The 25071-nt window shown below is 46.1% G+C and overlaps 1 protein-coding gene across 7 annotated transcripts in view; it reads right to left on the reverse strand.

Moving 5' to 3' along the window:
- AUTS2 (activator of transcription and developmental regulator AUTS2) overlaps nucleotides 1-25071 on the reverse strand; it is a 663053-nt gene that overhangs the window by 501930 nt on the left and 136052 nt on the right. For all 7 annotated transcript variants that reach the window (XM_046902440.1, XM_046902439.1, XM_015295944.4 and 4 more), the window contains exon 2: nucleotides 7017-7226. In XM_046902440.1, coding sequence (XP_046758396.1) covers nucleotides 7017-7226 — 210 coding nt within the window. The remainder of the gene's footprint in view (nucleotides 1-7016; nucleotides 7227-25071) is intronic.

Consider the following 25071-nt stretch of genomic DNA (forward strand, 5'->3'; position numbering starts at 1 on the left):
TATATATGTATATATATTTTCATTCTTTTACATGCTGAAGGATTTATATTTTAATTCAATATGGTCACTTTACTACACTGTCTAAATATCAAACTCAACCACCACTTAAGCTACAGCCCAACTCATCTCCAAGAAGCCCAATATTAATTTTTTGACTAATTCCTTATGGGCAACATGCTTAAGAACTTCTAAAGACAGAAACCGATTGCATCACTCATTGCAAGTATGGTTCACCTCCCAGTACAGCACATTCAGTAATCATTAAAGTTTTCAATTAAAGTAGGGTGCCAGCATTAAGAGGAAAAAGATAATCCTGCGAGACAATAACAGCTCCACGCACAGTAATTTTATTTTTCTTACGCTGTTATTCTCAAGGTACCTAATTGATTAACATAATTAGGTTAACCTAGGAAGTCACCGTTTCTAATCTTTCTTTTCCAGTTTGGAAAACGCGCTGGAAGCTCGTGCCCCATGGGATGGAGGGAGCAGGTGGGGCCACACTGCAGGGACAGCCCATCACACCCCAGTGGGACCCTCTGGCAGCCCCTCAGCTGCACAAAGCAGAGCCAAAAGACAAAGGAAGATGCAGCAGGGTGGATCACAAACCGGCGGCAAGATTTGCTTAGAAATAAAAACATGCCGACATTGCTCATTTTCTTGCAAGCCTGATCACCTGCAACACAACAGCGATGGGAGAGGAAAGCAGATGAAGCAGAGAAGCCTTCCTGCTGCCACCTCCCAGGTGCAAGCAGCTCACACCACTAGCTTCAGAGGGAACACAGAGGCAGCCCTATCCCACCCCCTCCTCCTGCCTCCAGATGTGATCCAAGCTCTGCCATGCATCTCCCCAGCTGTACAAGTTCTTCCCTCTGCAAGTAGCACACAGGATAATGACACCAGTGACCACATTGGGACCGAACAGCCACATTCTCATCCTGCTTCAGAGATCTTCCCCACCACAAACACTGGTAGTTCAGCCAGGGTGGGCAAACACCAGGCTGAGGCCAGGTCAAGCCGTGCTCCACCACGCTACAGAGCCCATAGTGCAACTTGATGGTGCCAGCACCAAGCTCCGGGCTCTGAGCGGATGGCTGATGCAGTAGCACATGGACAGGATCAAATGGTACTGCACTACGAAACAGTTATCACAGCACTGAATCTAAAACACAGGCAATTTTGTTGGAGGAGAAAAACACCTGGATAGAGTTTCCCTCTCAGCACGGATGGCTGTGCACAGCAGAGAGGCATGGCACAGCAGGCCCTGCTCCTCCAAGCAGCACCAGCCCTGCAAGTGGAGCTCTCCAAGGAAGAGCCATTTTGAGCCCGTGGGGTTTCCCAACATGCATTTTAGCCTATCTAGCAGGGATAACAGCCTCAGTAATCAATTTGACTCACGATTACAATTTCAAACACAGGCTCGTACCCGAGCGAAGGAAGCACACTTTACACAGTGATGTATACAGAACAATAACATTGCCAGATGGTAAAATACTGAAAAGAATTAATTTCACACATGATGTTTGCAAGGTGTTAAAGTATGTCACAGCTTCTGCTAATAGAACATCTTCCTCTTCCCTTCTCCTTTTAAGAAAACGCAACGTTCCCATCAGCCTGTATTTTACATTATATGTGTTTTCAATTCTGATGAGGGCAGCTGATTGCTTGCAAACCTCATTACAGTCAAATGAAAGTCTTTCAGAACCATCATTAGCAATTAGGACCCGCTGGATTTGCAGCGTATCATTTAGAGAGGTGTAATTCAATAGCTTATTGAAAAATTGCAGGTGAAAGCAGTGATTACGTCGGGGGGGGGGGGGGGGGGGGGGAGGGCAGTGCCAGGGACACAGCACTGCAGGAGCATCCTCAGCTGAGCAGCAGCGTCCCGGAGCTGCTGCTCTGTGAGTGCAGGTGTGTGTGGGGCACGGCTGCACCCTGCCTGCTTCTGCGAGCGGCTCTGGGTGCCACAGGGCTGCAGTGAGTGCCAGCAAAAAGCACTGCCCTGAACGATGACTCCGCACGCTGCAGGCAAAGCACTGTTCCAGCAGGCCTCCTGCTTGCGTTGCTTGTGGCATTTGCTTCAGGTAGCTGTAACCTTTCAGCATCGCTTGCAAATGCCTCGTGCGCTGCACAGAGCTTGCAACCATGCTGTGTAGGTTGCAACACAAACAACAAACCCAGCAATTTCAACACGGCTGTGCCAGCGTTTTGAAAAGAAAAACACCTCTCTTTACAAACAGAACGAGAAGTCATGATTTCAGTTTCCCTCCCTGAACGGCAGTCCTGCTGCTCTCCTTACGCTGAACTGATTCTGCTCCTCAGGCGTGCAGGTCTGCCCCACGCTCTGTAAGTCAGTAGCAACATAGTCTTTGACTCCAGCAGTGCAAAAGCAGCCCACACACCCCTTTGGTGTCCCACCAAGTTCATTCCACAGCCCTGGTTCTTTCCTTGTCTTCTGCAGCTTTCATCATCTAAACCCACCAGCTGCCAACACAGCAACCCCAAATCACAGCAGCCACAGACGAGGAGACGCAGGCCTTCTTCACTCATTGTGCATGCTCTGTGCAGCATTACAAAGGTATCCGACCCCAAACCATACATGCCTGTGTGCTTTTCCCATGCTCCTGCACAAAGCTGCAAGTTGGGAGTCAAAAGAAATTAAACGTTTCTGTGCACTTGCCTATAATACTTGCAGGCACTGTTTCACTCCCAAAGCCCACCCACAACTTCATTTTCAATTAACAGCTCTTAGAAAAGCAGTAATGAAAGCAGTTGCTAAAGAGCACTCAGATGTCATTGAGAGACTGCAAACCCAAACTGTAAATAGCACATTGTAAATGGCTTGTCAGCAGCCAGCTCTCGCTGGAATCGTGCTGACGGTGACAATCAAACCCATCTGCTCAGCTCCCACCCTGTGGCACCACGAGCCCTACAGCTCACACCAGGTCCCAATGTGCTGTTACCTGCCGTGCACGGCCTTGGTTCCTCACCACCAGCAGGACTGATGGCAGCTCACAGCAGGTACGTCACCCACTGCAGCAGCAGAGCACTGCCACCTCCACACCTGAGGCTGAGCGTGCTGCAACCTGATCCCGAGCACAGTTAATGCCTGCAAGTGATGATGGCCAGGCAGGAGGGCAGCCACCAAGTTTCCTGTCTGAGACATGCAGATTCGGGGCAAGACTGACAGGGGGAATCTCTGACTTGATTCCGAGAAGGGAAAGTTTCAATACTTTCCTCCCTCCCCTTTATTTGATTCATGTAAATGGACTGCAAGGTTAAAGCTAATGCTTGTAGCTGCTGGCTCTCAGATTGAGACGTGCATCTTTTTACACTTCTTCCCCATGTTCCCTTTGTCACACTAAAACTTACCTTCTAATTCACCTCTCCATCTCCAGGTTTCCCTCCTTAATTCATTTTTTTGCCCTCTCTGCCAGTGTGTCTCACTCAGCACCAGGGACTGGGACTCAGTTCTCTCCATGCCTTTCTGGATTCAGCTGGCTTAGGCACGGCCCCACAGCACACACTGCAGTCTCCTACTGCACATAAAGCAGCTCACGGACCACTGCACAGCACCCAGACTGCTGCTGCAGGAGCATACATACACTGAAGAGGATCCTCTCCTACAACACCGCATCTTCCAGCCAAGGAGATAAAAAGGCAACGAAGGAAATGGTGGTGGTAGCAGAAGTCAGCATCTGCTTTTCTTTCTAGAACAATTACCCCCTGAACAAAGAACCCTGATCCTTCCTCTTGCTATCAGCACACTCGTGCACCTGCTGCAATCAGCGTCCTTTGTTCCTTGCATGCTCCGTTCTGCTCAGACCTCGAGGAACAACACCGCATTAAAAGCCATTACAGTTTGTTGCCATCCCTTTTCTAATTTAACAATGCTCACTTCAAGATTTCCACAAGAGCCTTAAAGGAAACGCATAGTAACACTCCATCTAACAATTAATGTAAAGGAAATTAAATCTAAAATGCTGGAGAAATATTCTGATGAGCCTTATGTTTGCTTAACGCCAACTAAAGTTTCCTCAAGGCATTTAATAAGTACATTTATAAGAGCTCACAAAGAAGAGTTCAAAAGTCTTCTTGCTAGTAAAATATGAGCCTTAATTAACCTATAGTTTCACATTTTCTGGATTTCAATAAACCTGTAGGCATTTCAGCATAGCTGAATAAATACCTGCATGAATACGGCTAGGATTTTCTCTGAAAACTAATTAGCAGTCCTTCCAATAGCTGACTTCAACTAAATCTGTTTGATGAGGGAGCTTCGTACTGTAAATCCTGCATGTGAGAGTTACTGCCAGCAGATAACAGATTTCACAGAGAGACGTACCAGACAGGACTGTTAACTACTGGTAGAACGACAAACAAGATCTCCAGGTGTAAAACATTCCCAAGAGGGACAGACTGCAGCCTTGCTTGTTTGCCAGCACAGGAATGCAAGTGACAGCACCGAGATGGCATCCTGCCATCCAAACACAATATTCACATGTGACAATTCAGAATTCCTCTGAGGACAACAGGAGCAGGATACCTTGCTTATGTCTAAATTACATAGCCTTAATACAGCAGAGATTCCATATCCATATATATCTATATCTTTCTATGTATCTCCAGCAGCAAACTAAATTTACACTGAATCGCAGAATGGCATCGGTTGGAAGGGAACAAAGAGATTATCTGCCATGGGTATGGTTGCCACCCAGTAGACCAGGCTGCCCAAGGCCCCATCCAACCTGACTTTGAATGCCACCAGTGATGGTGCATCCGTAGCTTCTCTGGGCAGCCCATGCCAGTGCCTCGCCACCCTACTGGCTTCAGATCTTCCTCCTTTGACCAGTACAAAACAGCAGTGAGCCCAGTTCTTGACTTGTTCTCATCTAACAAGCAGCTTTACTTCCAAGTGAGAGCCCAGCACAGCAGTGAGATGACAATGAGAAACCAAACTCATCACGCATGGCCAATGGCTGCTCTAGGAGGGAAGATGCTACATGTTCAGAGGGAACATATCCTCAGAACTTATTAACCCCCTCCTTTTTTTCCAGCATCTTTGCCATTTGTCTTGAAAGAAATGACAAAATACTTAGCATAAATATTGCACGTAAAAGTTGGGTGTCTTTTCAAATAAGCTTTATAGTCTATTTCATTACGCATTTTTTTCCTTGCACTTAAATACCAAAGCCACTTGGATTTGCAAGTACCTAAGCTGTTCTCAAGACTAAAATGTTCTTGTCTAAGGAGCTGTACGCCTTCCAAATGTATTAAATTTATACCGAGCAAGATATTTTATTTCCTCGCAGGTTTATCCCTCAGGAATTAAGCAGAGTTCTCAGATTTATCAGCGGAAAGGAAAAGCATTTTCCATGACATTTGTCAACTCAATACCTTCCAAGTCAGTGTATATTTATTTTTGAAAACATAACCTCACAAATAACCTCCATCAGCAGCTTGGCTGATTCCTTCATTGCTTAAGTACCAGGCAGAAAGGTTTCACCTGACAGCAGGCTATGCCAGGGGACTCAAAAAGTGCAAGAAGTCAGCTTTTCTGAAGGCCAGTTCCTACTGTACAAAGCAGAGATATTTACCATTTGACATACTGAAAAGAAACACAATGAAGAAGGCTTAGGTGAACACAGAAAACAACGAAGGAACACAGCAGCCTTCGATATCCACTCATATTCATTCCATCAACTGCCTTGAAGAGTGTCCCAGCCTTCCTCAGAAACAGAAATAACAATGCCAGAACGAGCAGAAATACCTTTAACAGGTGTGGTAGTATAGATACTATACAATTTGCTCGCATGGCTGAACTCTATCATCTCTTAATTTAGTTTTATATACATTCAATGAAAACACTGTTATCAGGTTCTGTAGCTCATTATCAAAATGGAATGCAAGTCAACATACTTGTTCTCAAAGTTTCTCCCATTTTCCTGAGGTCATAGAAGGAGAAGCAGCAAATTCTCAGTTTTCTATATTAAGTTTCTCAGCAAAGCAATGCTTGGCTTTCACCAACCAAGGATAAAGACTCATTCAAAGAACACCAACTATCTCCATTAAACAGATACATCTTGGATGAAGAGCCGTCAGCATCACTCAAATTTGGGTCAAAACCGGCCTCTTTTTTTTTGTTTCTTTAGACTTCAGCTCTGCAGACAATGAGCCAAACAACCAACGGGTACATGCCATCAGTAGAATGTCCAAGAGCTGATTTATTTTTAGTATATAATAAAAAAGCACAGGATATCACTCATCAAAAAAGCAAAGTTTGGCTTTTCTTGCTAGAGAAATGACTTCTGCCACATATTTTTCTTCCTTAAAAATGGGAAACACAGCACTGCACAGACCTGAAGAGAAGAGACCAGCACTTCCAGCCTCAAGCTTTCTACTCCTGGATACTGCACATTCACTCATTTGTACCCCTGCAGCTCAGCTACCACTGTAAGACATCCCCAGTGCTGGGCAAGGAGGAAATTCTTCTTCCAGATAGGTGATCAGTAACCCAAAAGAGCTCACACTGGTAGCACTGACATCCTACAAATGAGCTCCTCACACCCATAATGGGTCTTAAGAGTTTTGTCTTGATTAACAGCTGCTCTCTCACAACTCCCTCACCTTGCCCTTCCCTCAGAGAGAATCTTAGGTTTCCGTGTACAGAGTCTAAAGACAAGAAGGTGTATTTTTTAACACAAAGTCTGCACGGCAGCATAACACACATTTATTTGCCCTGACAGTCTCACAGTCAGCCTACATGAAACTCCTTCCAACCTCTGGACATCCATTAATCAGCTCAGCTCCAGCAGCAGTAAGCCACTTTCTTTCCCGTTTGGTCAATCTCTTCTCATACCAAGACTTGACAGCAAGTGGCACCCAAGAGCCCAACAGTAAAGCACCCACAAAGGGGTTAAAACAAACCAGCGATCCCATAAAACAAACAATCCACTTCTACACGCCACGGGCCAACAGCCAAGGTCCCCCTTCCCCACCAGAGGTAACTGCTCTCCTACCTGTCTGAGGCCCTTCAGTAATTTCTTCCTTTTCCCAAGGTGCTGGCAAAGATTGCGATCGTTTTCTCGGTCAGAGCTGTACTGGTGGTGGTGCAGTCTGTTCTTTTTCGGAAGATATGACAGCCCATTGGTAAGTGCTTCCCGTTTCTTCTTGGCCAGAGGATTCTGTCGCTTCTCCACACGTTCCTGAGGTTTCAGAGCTACGTCCTTCTGCAAAGGAAGAGAAGAATGACGGTGGTTAATATACGGCTGGGATCTGGTCAGCCTCTTCAAGCAGCAATTTCCAGGGTGACCATCTGAGCACACTCAAGGCAATGCTACAGTCACCAGAAAAAGACAAAACAATCCTCCCTGCCCTCCAGGTAAACAAGAGTTATCTGAGCGCTAAATAAAACATGTGGTGGAGTGAGCGCACAGACATACACAGCTTCGGGTTTCGTACCACGAACCTCATAATTCTCAGACATGTCACACATCTACTGAGCCATGCATTTAGGAGACAGCATATGTTTATAACATTTAACAATTGCCTTCTATTTCAACAAGCCTTGGCCTTTCACATTTCTTTGTACTTATTTCTTTTGACTTATTCTTACACTTGACAGGACAAGGCAAGAGCTGACCTAAAGCCAATTAACATCAATGAATCTCAATCGCCTTCAGTTGATTTTTCCTCAGGCCTGACCTCAGTACGTTCCCAAATCTCAAGGAAAAAAAAACCCAACAAAACAACAGCACCCACGGCTGTATTCGCACACTTTGAAAGTGACCCTTCTTTAAACTCCAGAATCAAAGTGCCTATAAAAAACAAACACTCACGTCCTGTAACATAAACACACGTTCTGACACTCAGCCTTCAGTTACTGTATTTTCTTCCTGATATCCTGCAACGCCATTTTTTGTTTGCTTTAAGTGCTAATTTTCCAATGATACAGAATGAATGGCAGAGAAAGATGGAGGAATCACAACGGGTCCTTGGGAAAAGCTACTGGGAGAGTGGACATAACAACACATATTGGGCTTCTAATGAATGCAATCAGCTGAATCCCATCCAGTCCAAGAACTGCATGCATAAGACTATAGTATTCCTTTATAATGGACACACTATTTAAATAGCCTAATACTATAAGCATCTCCTACTAACATTCCTGGCAGCTTTGACTAGAAGCTCTCTGCACTGCACCATAAAGTGCTGTGATGTTGTGAGCCTCGATGCTTCTGTTTATCGTCACTTCATATTGTATTTGACAGCAGGACAAGCTGGGAGAAACAAATTGGTGGACTGGTCCCTGCACCACATTGAGACTCAAGTTTAGGAGAGTATAATTCCAATTATGCCATATTTAAACACAAAAAATAATGCCTACAAGCAAAAATCAGTTTGCCTTTAATTAAAGAATGCTCCCCAAATGCGCAAGAACTTCATAAAATTCCTAACTGAAACCAACAAGATGATTAATTAAACTGAAGCCAGCAAATTTTCCAATCTGGTATTGAATAGAATTGCACATGCGTTGCAGACAGACAGCAGCTCTAAGACTTTCTCTGACTTTCTCAGCCGCTGCCCATCACATTTGTGCTCCAGATCCTTCACCACTGTAGCACAGAACAGACACACACCTTATGATAACTGCCATTGCACTGCTATATGTTCTTCAGCTCAGTGCCAAAAAACTCCATTGCTTTATGAGCAGCACATCATACCACTGCAGGGGTTCAAACACAGAGCTCGTGTCTGTAAACAGAGAGGGGAAAAAGAAAAGGGGAGGAACCTTCCAGAAGGAAATAAATGTTCTCCTAATGATTAAATTGCTTTGTGGGATTTTTTTCCTTTTTTTTTTTTTTTTTCCTGCAGCTGAAGATCTAAATGAAACAGTGGCAGGTTTCCAGAAGCTTATAAAATGCCTAATGGGGATAACACCACCATCAAGAAATTACTAGGTGCCATTAGCTTCACAGAGGATACGAGATGGGTCAAATTTTGCAGAAGACTACAGACGTGCCTGCCCTAACTGTCCATATAAGACTCCCACGTTGTAGCCAACCTCACCAGTAATTTCAAGTTCCATGGCCTGTCAGACCTACAGGCAGGTTTGGCTCACATGAGCACTGGGACAAGTGAACGTGCATGCATGCCTGCAACAAAGATAAGCAACACCAATGCCACAAATCCTTCTGCTTTCTATGAGAACAGCATATCCTCCAAGGCAAAAGGAACAATCTGCAGAAATCTCCAAAAAAAAATAAGGTGCAACAAAAAAAGAAGGCTGCTCCATACATACACAGCCTGTCATTCTGCAGACTGCGGCCCCTGCTAGATGCACCCTGGTAGATGGGTTTACTATGAAATTTAGACACAAAGACTGGTGTTTAGACAACTGGGAGTCTCCAGAACTGCTAGCTGCTTTCCGCCAGCTGACATCGCTGCAGAGAAAATTACAGAGCACTGTGGGTCAAAACCTCCTATTATCGAACTGCACCATAGAGCCTCTCATCGCATTCAGCGGATACACAATTTGGTGCCTGAAATACACTTATTTGCTTACTCCAAATCTTTATCTGCAGACTGGACTCCAACGGCACACGTTAGAGGAATAAAAGCTTGGAGACACGTGGGCAGGATGCACTACAACCAGCTCTAATAGCAGTCACTGCGCTGTCGGTCTCATTCCTGAAGGTGCAAACGGCCCCGGACCATTCTGGCACACTGATGGCCCACTGAGTGCACACGTGGCTGCAGAGGATGGGCACAGATTCTGCCCCCTGGGAAGAGGCTCAGCAAGGAGGCACTCTGCTGGGAACACAGCCCTGCACAAACCACTTCCTCGCCCCGACCCTTCTCACCCCATCCCTATCTTTCTGTTGTTGAGATAGGACAATAGCTGTACCACACTGCGTGCTACGTTAGGTAGCACAGTCTTAATTATGGACTTTAGGCATCGTCGTGATTAGAGTAATAAGCTGTAATTACTCTAAGGTGACAGGGCCGCACAGACCTTATCTACACAGATAAGATGTGGTAATATTTCATGTCGAGGCATATTTCTAAGCAGCTGCCCATGGAGCTGATTTGAGCACATCGGGCAAACGATGCATTCCTACTTTAATGTAAGCTTTCCTCCCCTCCTGCCAGCACACAAACCCACACGTTATTAAATAAATCATACAAACATATTAGGCATGGTTTAAAACAACCTTACTTGGAAATATCCTTCATCAGTAAAGTGCCCTAAGTGTATCAGGAAGGTGACTTAAATGTATAAATATGTAATTACACACAATTCCATAAAAAAAGTGCATGCATATTTATGAGTGTACCGTATCATCTAAAAAAATCCCATTTGCTTTGCTCCTGTTGGGTGCACTCATCAGCCCAACATCATTGTATCATGGAGCAGAGCTGCCCTGCTAACAGGTCCTGCCACAGTACCAGCGAGTGGGAGGCTCTGCCATCATCACAGCTCCCATTAACAGCACCAGCCCCAACCCCAGTCCTGCACTGGTGCAGCAGGAGAAGCAGCTGCTTGGGTACAACAGGTTACTTCTACTACCCGGAGGCTTGAAGGACACACTGCACTCTCACTGAGCACTAAGCCTCCAGCGAGCCATGCCTTACTTATTTCAGGAGAGTCCATCTTCCTCCTACCTAAGTGACAGCTTATTAATTAGACATCAGGTCCCCAGTGGCAGCCAAGCATTTCTTCAGACAGCCTCGATCTCCTCAAGTCATCATTACAGACTATTTTTCTGATCCTAGTGTTGTAAGAACTTGCTTTCTGAATTCGCACTGAACGTGAGCCCAGGTACTGTTATTTTTCTAAAATGAAAGTAGATTACAATACTCCCACTCTGTAATAAGTAAGAACTGTGTCAGGCCACAACTATATTCCAATTATTTGCTTGTCAGGTTCCTGCTAGTTCACAATGGCTTTGTGTAAGAGCCTGAGTTTACACTTCACCTCAATAATTAGATATAAAGAATTAAGAGACTTATTTTAAACACACCCAAATTATTACATAGCCATGAAATATCAGCATTCTCTGAAACAACTGGTTTGAAACGCCATCTGGAGCCCACCAGCCCACCCCTGTCATGAGTACGTGCATTTTCAGCCTGAAACCAAGCACCTCTGTCAAATCACACTGCAATGAAGGTACCTCTGGAGCCCATGATAGAATCAGAGACCCACAGACTGGCTTGGGTTGGAAGGGACCTTACCGCCCACCCAGTCCCAAGCCCTGGTGTGGGCTGGGTGCCCCCCAGCTCAGGCTGCCCAGCACCCACCCATGGCCTGGGGCGCCTCCAGGGATGGGGCACCCACAGCTCTGGGTGAGAGGGAAGCTGTGGATCTTACTGTGTCTTCTGTTAAATTGGAAAAGAACTTTTAAAGCCGGTGGATGAAGATGCCTTAAGACTTCAACCCTTCCCTCTCTCCATAATGCCTTACTTTCCCTTCTGGCAGTAACATCAAGATGTAAGGGTCTGAAAACAAGGCACTGAGTAGACCCCAAACCTCTCAAAATCAGAAAATAAAATGTTCATAATTGGCATTTTGTTTCCCTCCAGGTACTATGGTTGGTTACCTCCAGGTTCTGCAGTTGGACTTGATGATCCTTGAGGTCCTTTCCAACCCGACTAATTCTATGATTCTACGATCCTAAGATAGCTAAACACACTATGCCTTCCTCTGAATGCACAATTAACTCCTCAAAAGTGTTGAGCTGAGGGGAAATCAATGACAAACCCTCCTAAAACACCACCAGAGAGAAAGGAAGGCAGGTATACAGCATGGTGCAAGAGACGACCCACCAAGCGTGGCAGTGATGGCACTGTAGGGCTCCAGGGCTTGGTGAGGAGAGCCAGGATGTCACCCAGTCCGGGCACAGCAGCCCATTTGCTCCCCCCAGCCATTTTTTTTCAAGTTCCAGGACCTCAGCAGAAAGGTTTAAATCCAGCTTTGTTTGTAATTTCGTAGAAACAAAGGCAACAATTAGCTGCCCTTCTGCACGTGTCTCAAATCCGAAAGCAAAGTGCTGTGCAAAAGGGGCTGCGCAACAGACTGGAGATTGGAACGCCGTCCCAGGCTGCAGGGCTGTACGTGGTGCTTACAGATGAAGGCAAGACAATAGAAATGCAAGTTGCTGTCTGCCCGAGATATGTTTTATAAAAGAGCTTCTGTAGCAAAGAGATTGCTTTGATTTTTCATCCCAACATCATTTGTTAACAATATCATTGATAAACAGACGGCGGCTTTTCAGGGGCCGCTGATTTAAACTGCACACAAAAAAAAGCAGCACTGAAGGCACGTTACTGGGGTTATGAAGTCAAGGACCTGGAAGTTATGAAAGGCCAGGACTGCGGCTGCAGCCACCACCTGAATTCAGCCCTCCTGCACGCAGGCGTTACGATACAATCTTTAATTACATGATGGCATGCCATTATTTCCCCCTGCAGAATGGAAGGTGCTCGGTTAATGAGCAGCCACTCAGCATTTTGTTTTCGCCTTTTTGTTCAACGTGTGGATGTTTACTCAAGCTCCATTCGAACCCTCCTCTGAATGCACAGTTATTAATTTCCTCAAGGGCTTTTCTGCACAGCCCCTCGCTACAGCATCAGATGCACAACAAGCGCCGCCAATACAGATCTAAGGGCGGCTCAGCCAGAGGAGCATATTTCACTCTCTCCATTTCAGAGGTGGAACACACAGCCCTGACACGTTCGGGTCAGAACCGTCTGCTAATTTTAAGCACCCACTAGGAAGCGGCTGGGATTTGATTTCTCAAAGAACTCAGCCTGACAGAGCACTTTATCTAATGAAGGACAGCTTTCATTGATTGCAGCGGCTACTGGGAGCGCCGAGCACTCCTGCAAATCAGGCTTCAGCAAGAGCCAGATAATATAGGGACACGGATAATGGCTATTTCTAAAATACATCATTTGATGGCCTCCCTCAATGCCACGTATTCAATGTGAGATGTAGGCAGAGGTGAAAACGAGGCTTTAGTTACATTTAACCTATCTAAGCAGGAGGAAAACCTGCTGCAATCCTCACTGTGTGCCTGCCAGCATTGGGAGCAGCTCCTGGACATCAGATGACCTAAAAGGAGCATTTCCCACAGCAAAACTAACAGCCCCAGACAGAATTCTAACCAACACATCATTCCTTTCCTAAGCATACAGAGTTTGGACCCAGATACTCTTTTTCCTCAACAATTCAATGGCATTTCTTACTTCAAATCAGATCTGGGCTGTTCGTTTGTGATGGATTACACAATCGTGTAATATTGGTTCCTTGCCTTACTCAAATAACTTTCTCACATTTAATTAAACCAACCACTTACACGTGTGTCTAAAGCCTCACTGCATTCAATGGGATTTCAGCAATACTAAACATGTTCTGTTCTTATACTCTCAAGCTTTCACCCTGACATGATAGAAAGCATGTTTAGAAGGAAGTTTCTGCAAGTATTTGAGTATGAAAGATTAAGACTTACTCCTACACATCACCTCTTACAACAGCAGAATGTAATTGCTCAAGCGTTCAAAGCCACTCAGGTCAGCGAAACAGCTGTAGCAATGCAGAGAAAAGCAAATGGACATTCAGATGTGTTTCTCACCAGGCATACAGATGCTACACAAAACAGATGTACAGCTGAAGTCAAAGATTACAAGGCCAGCTGCTGAGCCCAAGAGGCCCCACTGAATCCAAGCTGACCACAACCGATACGATACCTGAGTGCCATAGCAATTAATTGTCATTTATGTGTTTGAAGGGGATTAAACATCTACTGACATGGCACTCACAGCCTTATTCTCACCCCTTATCCCACCTTCTCATTTCTCGTATGAGGAAAGGCTGAGGGAACTGGGCTTGTTTAGTTCGGACAAGAGAAGGCTCCGGGGAGAACTCATTGTGGCCTTCCCATACCTGAAGGGAACGTATAAACAGGAGGGGAAACAGCTGTTTACAAGGGTGGAATAGTGATTAGGACAAGGGGGAACGGTTTTAAACTGAGACAGGGGAGGTTTAGGTTGGATATTAGGAGGAGGTTTTCCACCCAGAGGGTGGTGACGCACTGAACAGGTTGCCCAAGGAGGCTGTGGATGCCCCATCCCTGCAGGCATTCAAGGCCAGGCTGGATGTGGCTCTGGGCAGCCTGGGCTGCTGGTTGGCGACCCTGCACATAGCAGGGGGTTGGAACTGGATGAGCATTGTGGCCCTTTTCAACCCAGGCCATTCTATGATGCTATGATTTCTGTCATGCTGGGGCAGGATTTGGGTCCCACATCTGAACGCTTCCAGCACACAGCACTCACCCCAGTGCTCTGCATACTTATATCTCCAGGACCACCACACATACACAGCCCTCACAGCAGAGGGAAAACTATTCCTGCTTTAAGGGTTGGGCCTTCAGTAAATGCACTCAATATACCCTATGAGCAGCACAGCCACGTCCTCACAAAGTGCTTATTGTTATTATTTGAGGAATGAAAAGAAAGGGGAAAAAGAGTGCAGAGAGAAAACCCATCCCCAGAAGTGCTCGCTTTAAATCCTGCTGCCAACACTGAGGGCTGCACCGCTCCTCTGCTCCATCTTCATTAGAGATAGGCACAGAGAAGCAAGCATACCCAGCAACCAACACAAAAGTGAATGTGTTCCTTTTGCTAATTGCACGTTTACTGTAACAATTCCATCGCTGTACACAGCACCTTTATTCCATGCAGCCAAGCTATGCACAGCAGCACCTTAATTTGATGCAAAGATGCAGTCATTCATAGGGACAAGCCAGGACCGTGCATGGTTCACATGGATACCTCTGTCTGAGAATAACAGTGAGCTTCAGGTCATGGCAGGAACAAACATTTTTCTCTCTACAAAATGCAGCTTCCATGGTGGAGAGAATCCAACTGAACAGGTATGGTGTACCATACCAAGTAATAGCATCTGCTAATGCCAATAATTTCAGTTCAGATAAATAACTGAGCAACTCCCCAGTTCTACACTGAAGCTTCTGGTATTTTTTTTCCCCCTTTACATATTTATTTGCACTTTTTGTTCGGATTTGAAATGAAAAGGATAACTCACAAAGCTTAGCAAAGCCCTGCAGCTACTGCCCGACGTGCACGTGTCAGCTTAGGACCAAAGCTGTGCACAGAGAGGCTCTACATTGGGACACCACCGAGGAGGTGAGATTTGCTGCCACGTTACCTTTGAGAATCGAGCAGAGAATCTGATCTCCAAGAACTGACACAAGAAAAGCACTGACAACACGGGTAAAGCCAGCAAGGATACGGACTGCTGTAACACAGGCGAAGAATTGACATGGAAACACACGTGCTTATTGCTGCATTGGAAATGAACAAAATGACAACACAAACAAGCAAAGAAAATAATTAGAACTTCTCACAAAGTTACCGTAAGGTTACAATTATGGAGCCTTTTTAATGTAAGAATTCATTTTCAATCAATTCTCTTCCATCTCATGGGCCAAGAAGTCCAACTACTTGCAAGACCACCTCTGCTCTCTTCCAGGCTCCTTCTGCCCCATATGCCTCCTGATTCTCTTTCTCCCTCTTAGAAGCCCTTAACGCCACTGCTGTTCTCAGCGCATGGCACACAACCTCACACAAAAGACTCACAAAGACACTTAAAAATGAAACGATGGTAATTAGAGAACGAGGAGCGAGAAAGAGAGAAACAGAAAGCGCAGAGATAGACGTGCATCACTTGAGATGAGCTTTGTAATGCGCTTCATTAGGAAAAGGATCAGAACCTTTGTGCAATGAGAGGAAAAACAACAGCTCAACTCCTCTGCAAATGAAACCTTCCAGCACGCAGGCTGAAAAAAAAATAGAAAAGAACAAAACTTTTAAGACAGAGAGCAATACGTAACCTTTCCATTTGCAGGCTTATTCTTCCCTTAGGAAACAGATAGACTGAAGATAAATTCGATGATCAAAAAACCAGAGGGATTACATTCTTGTAGAGTGCCTATCATTGGCAAATCCCACTCTGCAGCTCAGAAGTAAGGCTTAACATAACAGACCAGATTTATCATTGCCTGTCCTTCTCACCACTTACAAAGCAGCTGCAAGTCGCTCCCATCTCAAGAGTCTTCATTCACATTCACAGGTGAAATAAATACCAGGATTATTTTGTTGTTCCTTCACAAAGCTACAAACCACCGAATCAGGAGCAGTCAGTCAGGCCCTCCGGAGCGCTGCCACGTGCATTTTCTGTCTTTACTCCTCCCCTCCTGCTAACACATCAAATCCTGGCAGCAAAGCATTCACTGCAGCTCATGCCCAGCGGCTGCTCTGAAACCTACCCGGCATCAGCCAAAGAGCACCAGGTGCCCTCAGCCATTCCCAGGAGGGCAAACATGGTTCCTCCCTTCTGTCTCATATGCAGAATGTGTTCAGTGTGAATATATACAGAGGGAAAAGCAGGAATGATGACACTGTTTTGTTACAGGGCGCAGACCCCGTAAAGCTGCCTCATACACCTGAGAAAACATCATTTACAGTTGAGCCAGGCTGAAAATACAGCGTCTCCTGCAAATACTCAACTTAAAGCTACTCCGTGGGTAGGTCTTTTAAAGGATGCTTCAGTTTAGACGTTCAGAGCAACTCAGTGGCTGGAAAAGCAATTTCTGCGATGCTTCTTGTTTATAGCCACCCAGAAGCAACAAATTCAACTTAGCAGGGATGCAGTCAGGAGATCCGCAGCTCCCAAACACAGCATCTCAAGTCAAGAGCTTTCCTAATGCCTCCAGCAAACTTGAGAGGAGTCACAAAAACTGTGAATGATACCACATGAGCAATACTTGGATTCAAAGCACGCTTTATCGTATATCAGGCTGTCTCGACTGAACTTGTAACCATTTCTCCTGTAAAAAGCATCCGAGCTGCTGTCTCTCTGTAAAAATTTGCCTAGAGCAGAAAGCAGATAAAGCTCTGCAATGTATCTCTGGAGAGCTGTGGAATATCTTGAAGAGAATTAGAACCTTCCCAGGTATCAGCCTGCGCTCAGAAGGAAACCTTTCCTATTGAAGATTTGTTTTCTAAGCTGCTTGTTGGTGCCGGTATCCAAATCTCCCCTGTCTGATCTTATCACAGCTTGTACCCTGCCAGGCACAGGATTAGAGCTGGCTGGACTGACACTGTGTTATTAACATGGGCACTTGGGGGGATGCTCAGAATTCCTCATCTTCCACTGGCTCTGCGTGACCTGCAGCAAGTGAGCTGAGCCCCAGCCCACAAAGCAAGTATTCAGGGGCTGAAAACTGTTTAATTCCCATTGAGTGATTTTCCAAAGAAAATAAACAGCTCTGTAAATTTGGGTCTTTAGCCTTCCGCGCACCGGCGCTCACGTGTAAAATGGAAGTAAGGCCACATCCCATTTCATCTGCGCCTCATAAGGCGAAATACTTAAGGAGGTAAAGGCATCGGGCACTGCAGGAACAAAGGGGCCACACGCATGGATGGGAGAAGCAAACACTGCAAAGGTTCCTTCCAACGGAGGGACCATTCAGCAGCTCAGACGGGGCGCTGAGGGGACACACAGATGCTCCCAAGGCCATCAGCACACAGAATCTGACCACATTTCAGTGCAGTTCATCTGGCATTGCGTCCCTGTGCAAGCAGTGTCCCTGCATACAAACCCCTATGGATGAGGGCAATAGGGGTACTGGAGGAGACTCCAGTGAGGAATGAGGGGTATATGACTTAAAGGAAGGAATGTGAGAATAAGGCCATTTTTTCCACTCCCACAGTCAGTCCCCCACTCCCTACCCTATTTTATATCTTGTGCTCCTAAGGCACTCGGTATAAAATTTAAGTCCAGGGCAGAAAATAAATCCAAAGCAACACGCCAAAATGCACTCAAGCTCCACTGTTTTATTACGAGGCAAAAAATGACCTCAAAAACCTGGACTAAACAAATGCCTGGAGTGAAAAAGATGGAATAAATTAAAGGATGTAATTATGGCTGGGAAAAGGGGGAAGGAAGGAGGTCTCTCAATAGGATGAAAGACGGATTTGAGAAATAGGAAATGAAAGGAGGTGTCAGCTTGAATCAGGCAGGCTGAAAACTGCTGCTGATGTTGACTGACATACTGAGACTTTCCGATTGCAAACTCTTTCTCTAATAAGCTGCAAATTCACCTCCGTGCTCTTACTTTGATCTCAATGCAAATGTTTTATAATGGACAGATTTAATGATGTTCAGGTGCTTATTGGTTCTATCGGACTTGATACGGGAATCAATCTCCCCCTTTAGAAAGCTTAGGTTAATGGCAAAGTTTATTAAACCGCACGCAGTCATTCAGAAAAGATCAATAGAGACATGATTACAGAGCAACCAGAGGATTAAACATGAGATTTATCACAAAATTAAACTGAATTAAATGTTCTCTGATAGCACTTGAAATGCTGTCGATACTCTTAGCTCATAATCTATGCTTTCTGTGTTGACTTAGCGGGCAGTAAGGATGTCCGACTCAAGAAAATGACTGTAATGTAAAAAAAAAAAAAATAAGCGAAGAAGTGCAGAGAGCATTAAACCTCACCTACGAGGCCATTATTTCTTCCTGTTGGGAGAGCAAAAGCACTTTGCTTCTTTGCCCATCCCTTATTTCAGGATGAGGATACAGCCCATGGATGTGCCACACTTCCACGCCCGCTGCAGGCTTTATCTCATTCAGAACAACGTAACCTGGAATTCCTGCATTCCTTGCGTTCTTGAGGAGCTCACTAAAACCACATGCCAGCCTTCCTACTTCATCACCCTCCCTACCTCAGCCTGACACCTCCCCGTGGTCACAGAGCCCTCCCTCCCAAGGCCAGCACAGCCCGCTGCAAACTTCTCTTATGTTCTCCCCCCCCCAGTAAAAGCATATGGCTGTAAGGATCACAGCCAGAAGCACCAACACTGCTGCCTTGGGAAAGAGGAAAAAAAGAAATCCAAAACAAAATGCAGGATGATTTCACAGGGAGACGCAGAAGCCACATTCAGACCCTGCTCTTCTGGGACGCGATCCATCTCTGCAACAGAGCTGGAATTTCCCAGACCCCGCTGCGTCCTGAGATCCGCTGTCAGAGTCACACGCGGAGATTACTGCCATCTGCACTGTAATCATGTGGTTGGCCTGGTTTTGAGGACCAAAACCTCAACTCTCAGCAGGGAAAAAGGGGGAGGGAAGGGAGGAGAGGGAGCTCGAGAGCACACAAAGGAACCGATGCAAAGCAGCAACCGTCACCACCTCAACTTCCATTAATTCCAAATGCTTTCCTTCGTATTTCTGCGGTTTGCTGAAATGGTCACAATGTGCAAACTGAGCTGAGGAGCTCCTGGGAGTTCTCCTCAAGGAGCGAGCAGGGCAGGCCTGGGGATGTCAGCCTGCACGGTGCTTTTCTCCTTCCCGGCCTTCAGAAATAGGTGGTACCCATCATCCCCTCCACCCAAAGCTTAATATAGGCCTCGATAATAAGCGTGACTATCCAACAGCAAATAAAGCACCCCAAACAAAAAAAAAAATGCTAAAAAAAAATCCCTCATTGACTATCACGAATTGAATTTTTACTGACTTAGGGAGGCTAAGCTGCTTTCTAAACAGACTCAGCTGTCCCCAGCGCACTCTGCAGAATTCAATCCAGTAATCCAATCCCAGATGCATTACGTGAAATCTCATTTCTCCAAGCTCTAGAAAGAACAAGCAAAAGGCAGTCTTTAGGAACATTAATTTGCCAGTAAATACTAACAGAGCCAACTCTGTTTTCCTGGTGTGTTGGTTTTTTGTTTGTTTTTTTTTTTACTGAGGGGGTGGGGGAATAAAACAACAACTCCTGCTGCTGAAGGACTACAGCCCTCGTTATAGCTTCACTTGTGGATAGAAAAGATACACGGAACACATACCCTGAAATTAGCCCAGCATGTGCTGCCCCAATAAACAAATCCTCAGAAACTAGATTAGAGTCGTTCCCAATAGGTTTCCACTGCAGAAATCACTACCAGTTCTGTCCAGAAAAGGAAAATCTCTGTAATATCTAATAAATGGACCAAAACAGCTAAATGAATAGCAGGGCAATAGCACAGCATGTTCCAGCAGCAACCAATGAAGCTACAGTCAATACGCACAGTGGCTGTTAAATTTTACATCAATACCATCACACAATTAAGTCACTGAATGCCTGAGCAGAATAGCAAAGCCCTCGGCGTTACGGGAGCTCGGAGGCTGCACACACCACAAAGGGAAGCAGCATTCACCACAGTCCTTCAATACTAAGGGAAAGCCCAAGTTTATCGGTGCCTCCCCGCATTGTATGGGAAGCGATGCACCCAGCACAGCATTAGTAATGCCTGAGTGCTGGCAATCCCTGATGCTAACCCCAACTGGCAGCTGCTTTGCTGGGAGGGCCAGGGCTGGGCTGGGCTGGCAGCTGCACGAGACCCCAGAGCCCAGTTCTATCAGCATCCTGCTGCCCCACATACCTGCACTGCTCAGCCACACAGCCCCGCTGCCCTTCGAAAGAAGGGCTGCCATTTCCACTCAAGTCACTTCCAACGGGAGCCCCATCCACGCTCCTTGTGCCTCATCCTATAAAGCTGGGGGAGAGGGGCGCCAGCTCTGCTCCATGCACACAGCAGGTGACACACTGGGATGTATTGGATGTCAGGGGAAAGATCTTCACCAGGAGAGTGGTGAGGTGCAAGGCCAGGTTGGATGGGGCCCTGGGCAGCCTGGTCAGGTACTAGATATGGAGGTTGGCAGCCCTGCATGCAGCAGAGGGGTCAGACCTTGACGATCCTTGGGGTCCCTTCCAACCCAGGCGATTCTATGATTCTATGGTAGAGCTCGTGGGGCTTCTGTGGCACCAGAACATCTTTTTCCTCAAAAAAAAATCTGCTGCTGTGGGCTCCGTGCTTTATTAATTTAACGGTTGGGATAATAAATTTGTCAGGAATGACAAAGAAATCCCCTAGAAGCCGGAACGTTCAAGTGTCATTGAAACTACCTCTATTTAGCAAATAGATGAATGCCTTGCACTGAAGACAGGAGCATGATGAAGCACCTGTCACAGTCTCACCATCTCAGCCCTCAGGAACACAGGTAGCTCTCATGGCTCTTTTCGTATAGATGTAAAGATGATCTCGATGCAAAAGCAGAACAGCAAGTGAAAACCCAACTGATGGAGCAGCTGATAAACCACAGCCGTCAATGCAGCCTTCTCTCTACTCTCACTGAGCCGCCCACGCATGAGTTTCATAACCACATTCATTGAAATCTTACAGCCAAAAGACAGATTTGTTTTCCTGACTTACTGACATTAAGCTACACATGTAAGGGGATGCGTGTATTTATCGTAACGCCGGGAGTGGTTCTTGGAAGGTCTTCTCATCTTTGCTTTTTGGATTACGGTCTGTTAGGGCACATAACAACGTTGGGAAGAAGCACACCAACTTCTGGTACCAGGATTTGGCAGATGGAAACTTGTGTCAAACTTACCCCGGAGGGCTCAATGGAAATGGAAAGGCTGAGGAATGGCAGAGATCAGACTGCCCTAAGTCCATACCCAGCTTACAGTGCATCAGAAAAAGCTTAGGGCTGGATGAGACATCATTACCTGCAGTTCTTACACTGTGGATCTTTGCTGTTTAGATCAACGTACCGACTGGGAAACGTGGTCTGCCCACTGACATCATAAAGTTGTGAAGTTTCCAAGCAAGGCACAGTGGTGGAGGAGGGCAGGGAGGGGGGGCAGCTCTCAGCACACTCCCAGCTGAGCAGGAGCACACACAGCACCATTTGGGAGGGAACTTTATGTGCTCTTAGTAGTAGATTAATGAATGTAATTACCTAACATTGTGGCTGCGAATGCCGCAAAACTGTAATTTATAGCATGCTGTAAAGTTCTAATGTGTTTTTATGTCCATAAGCAGCTTAACCATAATCTAATGCATTTGTACACGAACACCCTCCTAAGTGGCTCTCAGCTAAGCAGCAAGCACTAGTCCCCCTTGTCTGCGTGCTTCTGCTTTGTGTCTTGATAAACCAACCTTTCATGTTGGGCATCTGAGGAGAAGCAGCTGCTAATGACACGAATAATTTCAGAGCCAGCGTTAAGAGCTTCCTTCCTCACTGGATGGAACAGCCCTCAGCTGGCCAAGGCTGCACACTGATGAAGAAGCACCCACCTCCCACAGGGTGGAAACAGCAGTGATGATGTCGCTGGTGAAAGAACAGACCCTTGGCCAGGTGGAAAGCCAGACCTGCGCCCACCTTTGCTCCCACCTCCCATGCTTTCAGTTCCTATCCATCCCCTGGCCAAGCTCCACAGCCAGGTGGCAATAACCATCCACCTACAGCCACTTCCAGAGAGCACATCCAGTCAGCCACCTCCACCCAAGCACCTCTCCTCTCCTCGTGCAGGAGCTGCTGCTGGGCAGCACTGCCCACCTGGCATCACCTCTGCTGCAGAGGGGAGATGTGTGCAGGCTCCTGAAGCACGCGCTTCTTGTTGCCACTAACTCACTTAGGCAAACCATTTAACTTCTTTATGCCCTTGCTTAACCATCTGTAAAATGGGACTAATAATAAACCTCGGAGGGATTTAGTAAGGCTTAATTAAATGGTTTGTAAAGTGCTTTGAGATCCTCAGGAGAAATGTGCTGTGCAAGTGCAAATTATTATTATTGTTGCAGCGCTTTCTACTTCCAACACAGTTAAATATTAATGATGCAGTCCTCCTAATGCCCAGTGATACAACTGCCCGGAACAGTCGTTTTCTTAACTAAAAAGACACAGGACCCAGTGGCAGGACATCTCCTTCTTTCTCTCTTGTAAGTAGCCTGAAAGAGCAGATAGGAGCAAATATTGCAGTATATATTATCCTGAGGATGTGGATCCCCAGTGACCAAGTTCTATGTGCAGTCACCTCGCAGTCGAGCTGTAACACCAGTTCCCACCATCGACTTGCATGGTGTTCATACTGCACCGTACCAGAAAGTCATCCACACGCAGTCACCATCACAGCTAACACACAGTGAATGCTTCTCCTGGTTACAAATGCACCCCTCTGCAGTGATCTCAGCCTGAGCTCCATCCTGTCAGAAAGAACATCATCCTGTTAATAAGGCCGCTGTAGCTCAGGGGCAGGGGTGGGGTTACACGGTGGGTTTTCTATAAGATGTCTATTGTGCTCCAGCAGAAACGATCTGTGAATTGCCTGCAGGCAAAAAAAAAACCAAATCAGCCGCAATCCCTCCTCTTTTGTCAGCATCTTCCAGGCCAACCTCAAGCAGAGAGATGAGAAAACTGGACTTATGACTTCAGGTCACACGAGTTGAGTGGAGGTGACCTAGTTTGCAATGGATTGCTGCTTGCTTACCCTTGCAGCCCATTTACTCTCATGTCAAACTGCCACTGCAGGTACAGCCGCTTCGTTCCCAAACAATGAATCCTTACCTCTTTGCAATGCACGAGGCAGGATCTGCCTTGTGGCTTAACCCAGCAAGCAGCTGAACACAACGATGCCCTCTGCTCACTGCCCCCCCAAGGGGTGAACTGCAAATATGAGGGTTGCTCCAAAAGTAATACCTCTAGCCCCGGGCATGCTCCTATCACTCAGTAACAACCAACACATCTGAGTGCCATTACCACTGTCTGGGTTGAAGCCAGGACATGCTGGTCGGAACTCCAAATCACCACTGACTGCCAAAGCACTTTCTTAATATTCCTCGGACTGAGTTAGGATACAGAAGAACACACTGGAAGACCAATCAGGCATCAAGCAGTGCCAAGCGTGAAGGCATCAGAACTACCCATGCAACCTCAGATGGTCTCCACTTTGGAACAGCAGCATGGTACAATTTTTCATTATACGACAGTTTTAACTGCAATAATACCTAGCGTATAATTAGGTGATAACTAGTGACAGTGAAGTGCAAGCATGCTTTTCCCAGCCTTTTCCACTATGAAGTGGGCCTACCTCAAGAAAACACTAGGTGATTAAAAAGCACTAATTTACTTAATGCATTACAGGTTCGCAAACGAGACTGGAAAACAGGAAAAAAAAAAGATAGAGAAGTCCAATACATTTCTTCCCAGGCAGCCTGGGGGGCAGATAGGTGCCATGTGAAGGTGGGGAGAGCAGCTCAGCGCTACCCGGAGGCGCGGGATGCTCTCAGCCAGAGCACATCTCACACAGGCAATCCTACAGGCCACAAATTAGAAAGGGAAGATTTGTGACTATTTTTATGCTTGTAATAATTTCACACCCATCAACTTCGACCTAAGGATTCCTACATATTTCAGTGTTTAATTTATTTTGCCTTCTAGTGTCCTTAAATAAGGGAGGGATTTTATCGCCCTGGATGACATCTTTATGACAACTGAAACTCAGCTTCATTCGTAGGGGAATTTCTGCTCCTGTAATGCCAATTAGTGCTTGTGCCCACAATAGGTACACCCACAGATGCAGAAGTATAGCTGGGAGCTACGCGTGTAAGCATTACCTATGTGGACAGAACAACATCTTATTCAGAACTCAAACATACTGTGTTTTTGTCTCTAAAATAAACGGCCCTAATCCTGCCCTACCGCTCCACAATCAAAACCCACCTCTGTCTGACAGAATGCTGCGATTGTGCATCCTAAATGAGGGCTGAAGGATGAGCTCACCATGCACAGCGATGGCCGGACACCCCACCACTGCCTCTCCTTACTCTGTTCTCAGGGGGCACTCTGCTCCAGCCCCTATCCCCACCAGCCCCTATCCCGAAACCCTGTTAGACTGCAATCTCCACCCGCCTGACCCTAACAGTGCTGTACCTGCTCTACACCACCTGCTCGCAGCCTCTGCAGAAGCTCTGCAAATAAATAAAGAGCTCCCAGTGTTTTCTCCATGCAAACTCCAAACCATCCATCAAGTTGTTTACATCCCGGGGAGAGATATGCACCTTTATCATTAGAAGAGCCATCTGCAGAAATGGGATGAGCGTGCAGGCATCGTAAATCTCGCCCTTAAAAAAAGGCTTCCCTTACAAGGATGGGT

The sequence above is a fragment of the Gallus gallus genome, chromosome 19, assembly GCF_016699485.2.
Source record: "Gallus gallus isolate bGalGal1 chromosome 19, bGalGal1.mat.broiler.GRCg7b, whole genome shotgun sequence".
Lineage (NCBI taxonomy): Eukaryota > Metazoa > Chordata > Aves > Galliformes > Phasianidae > Gallus > Gallus gallus.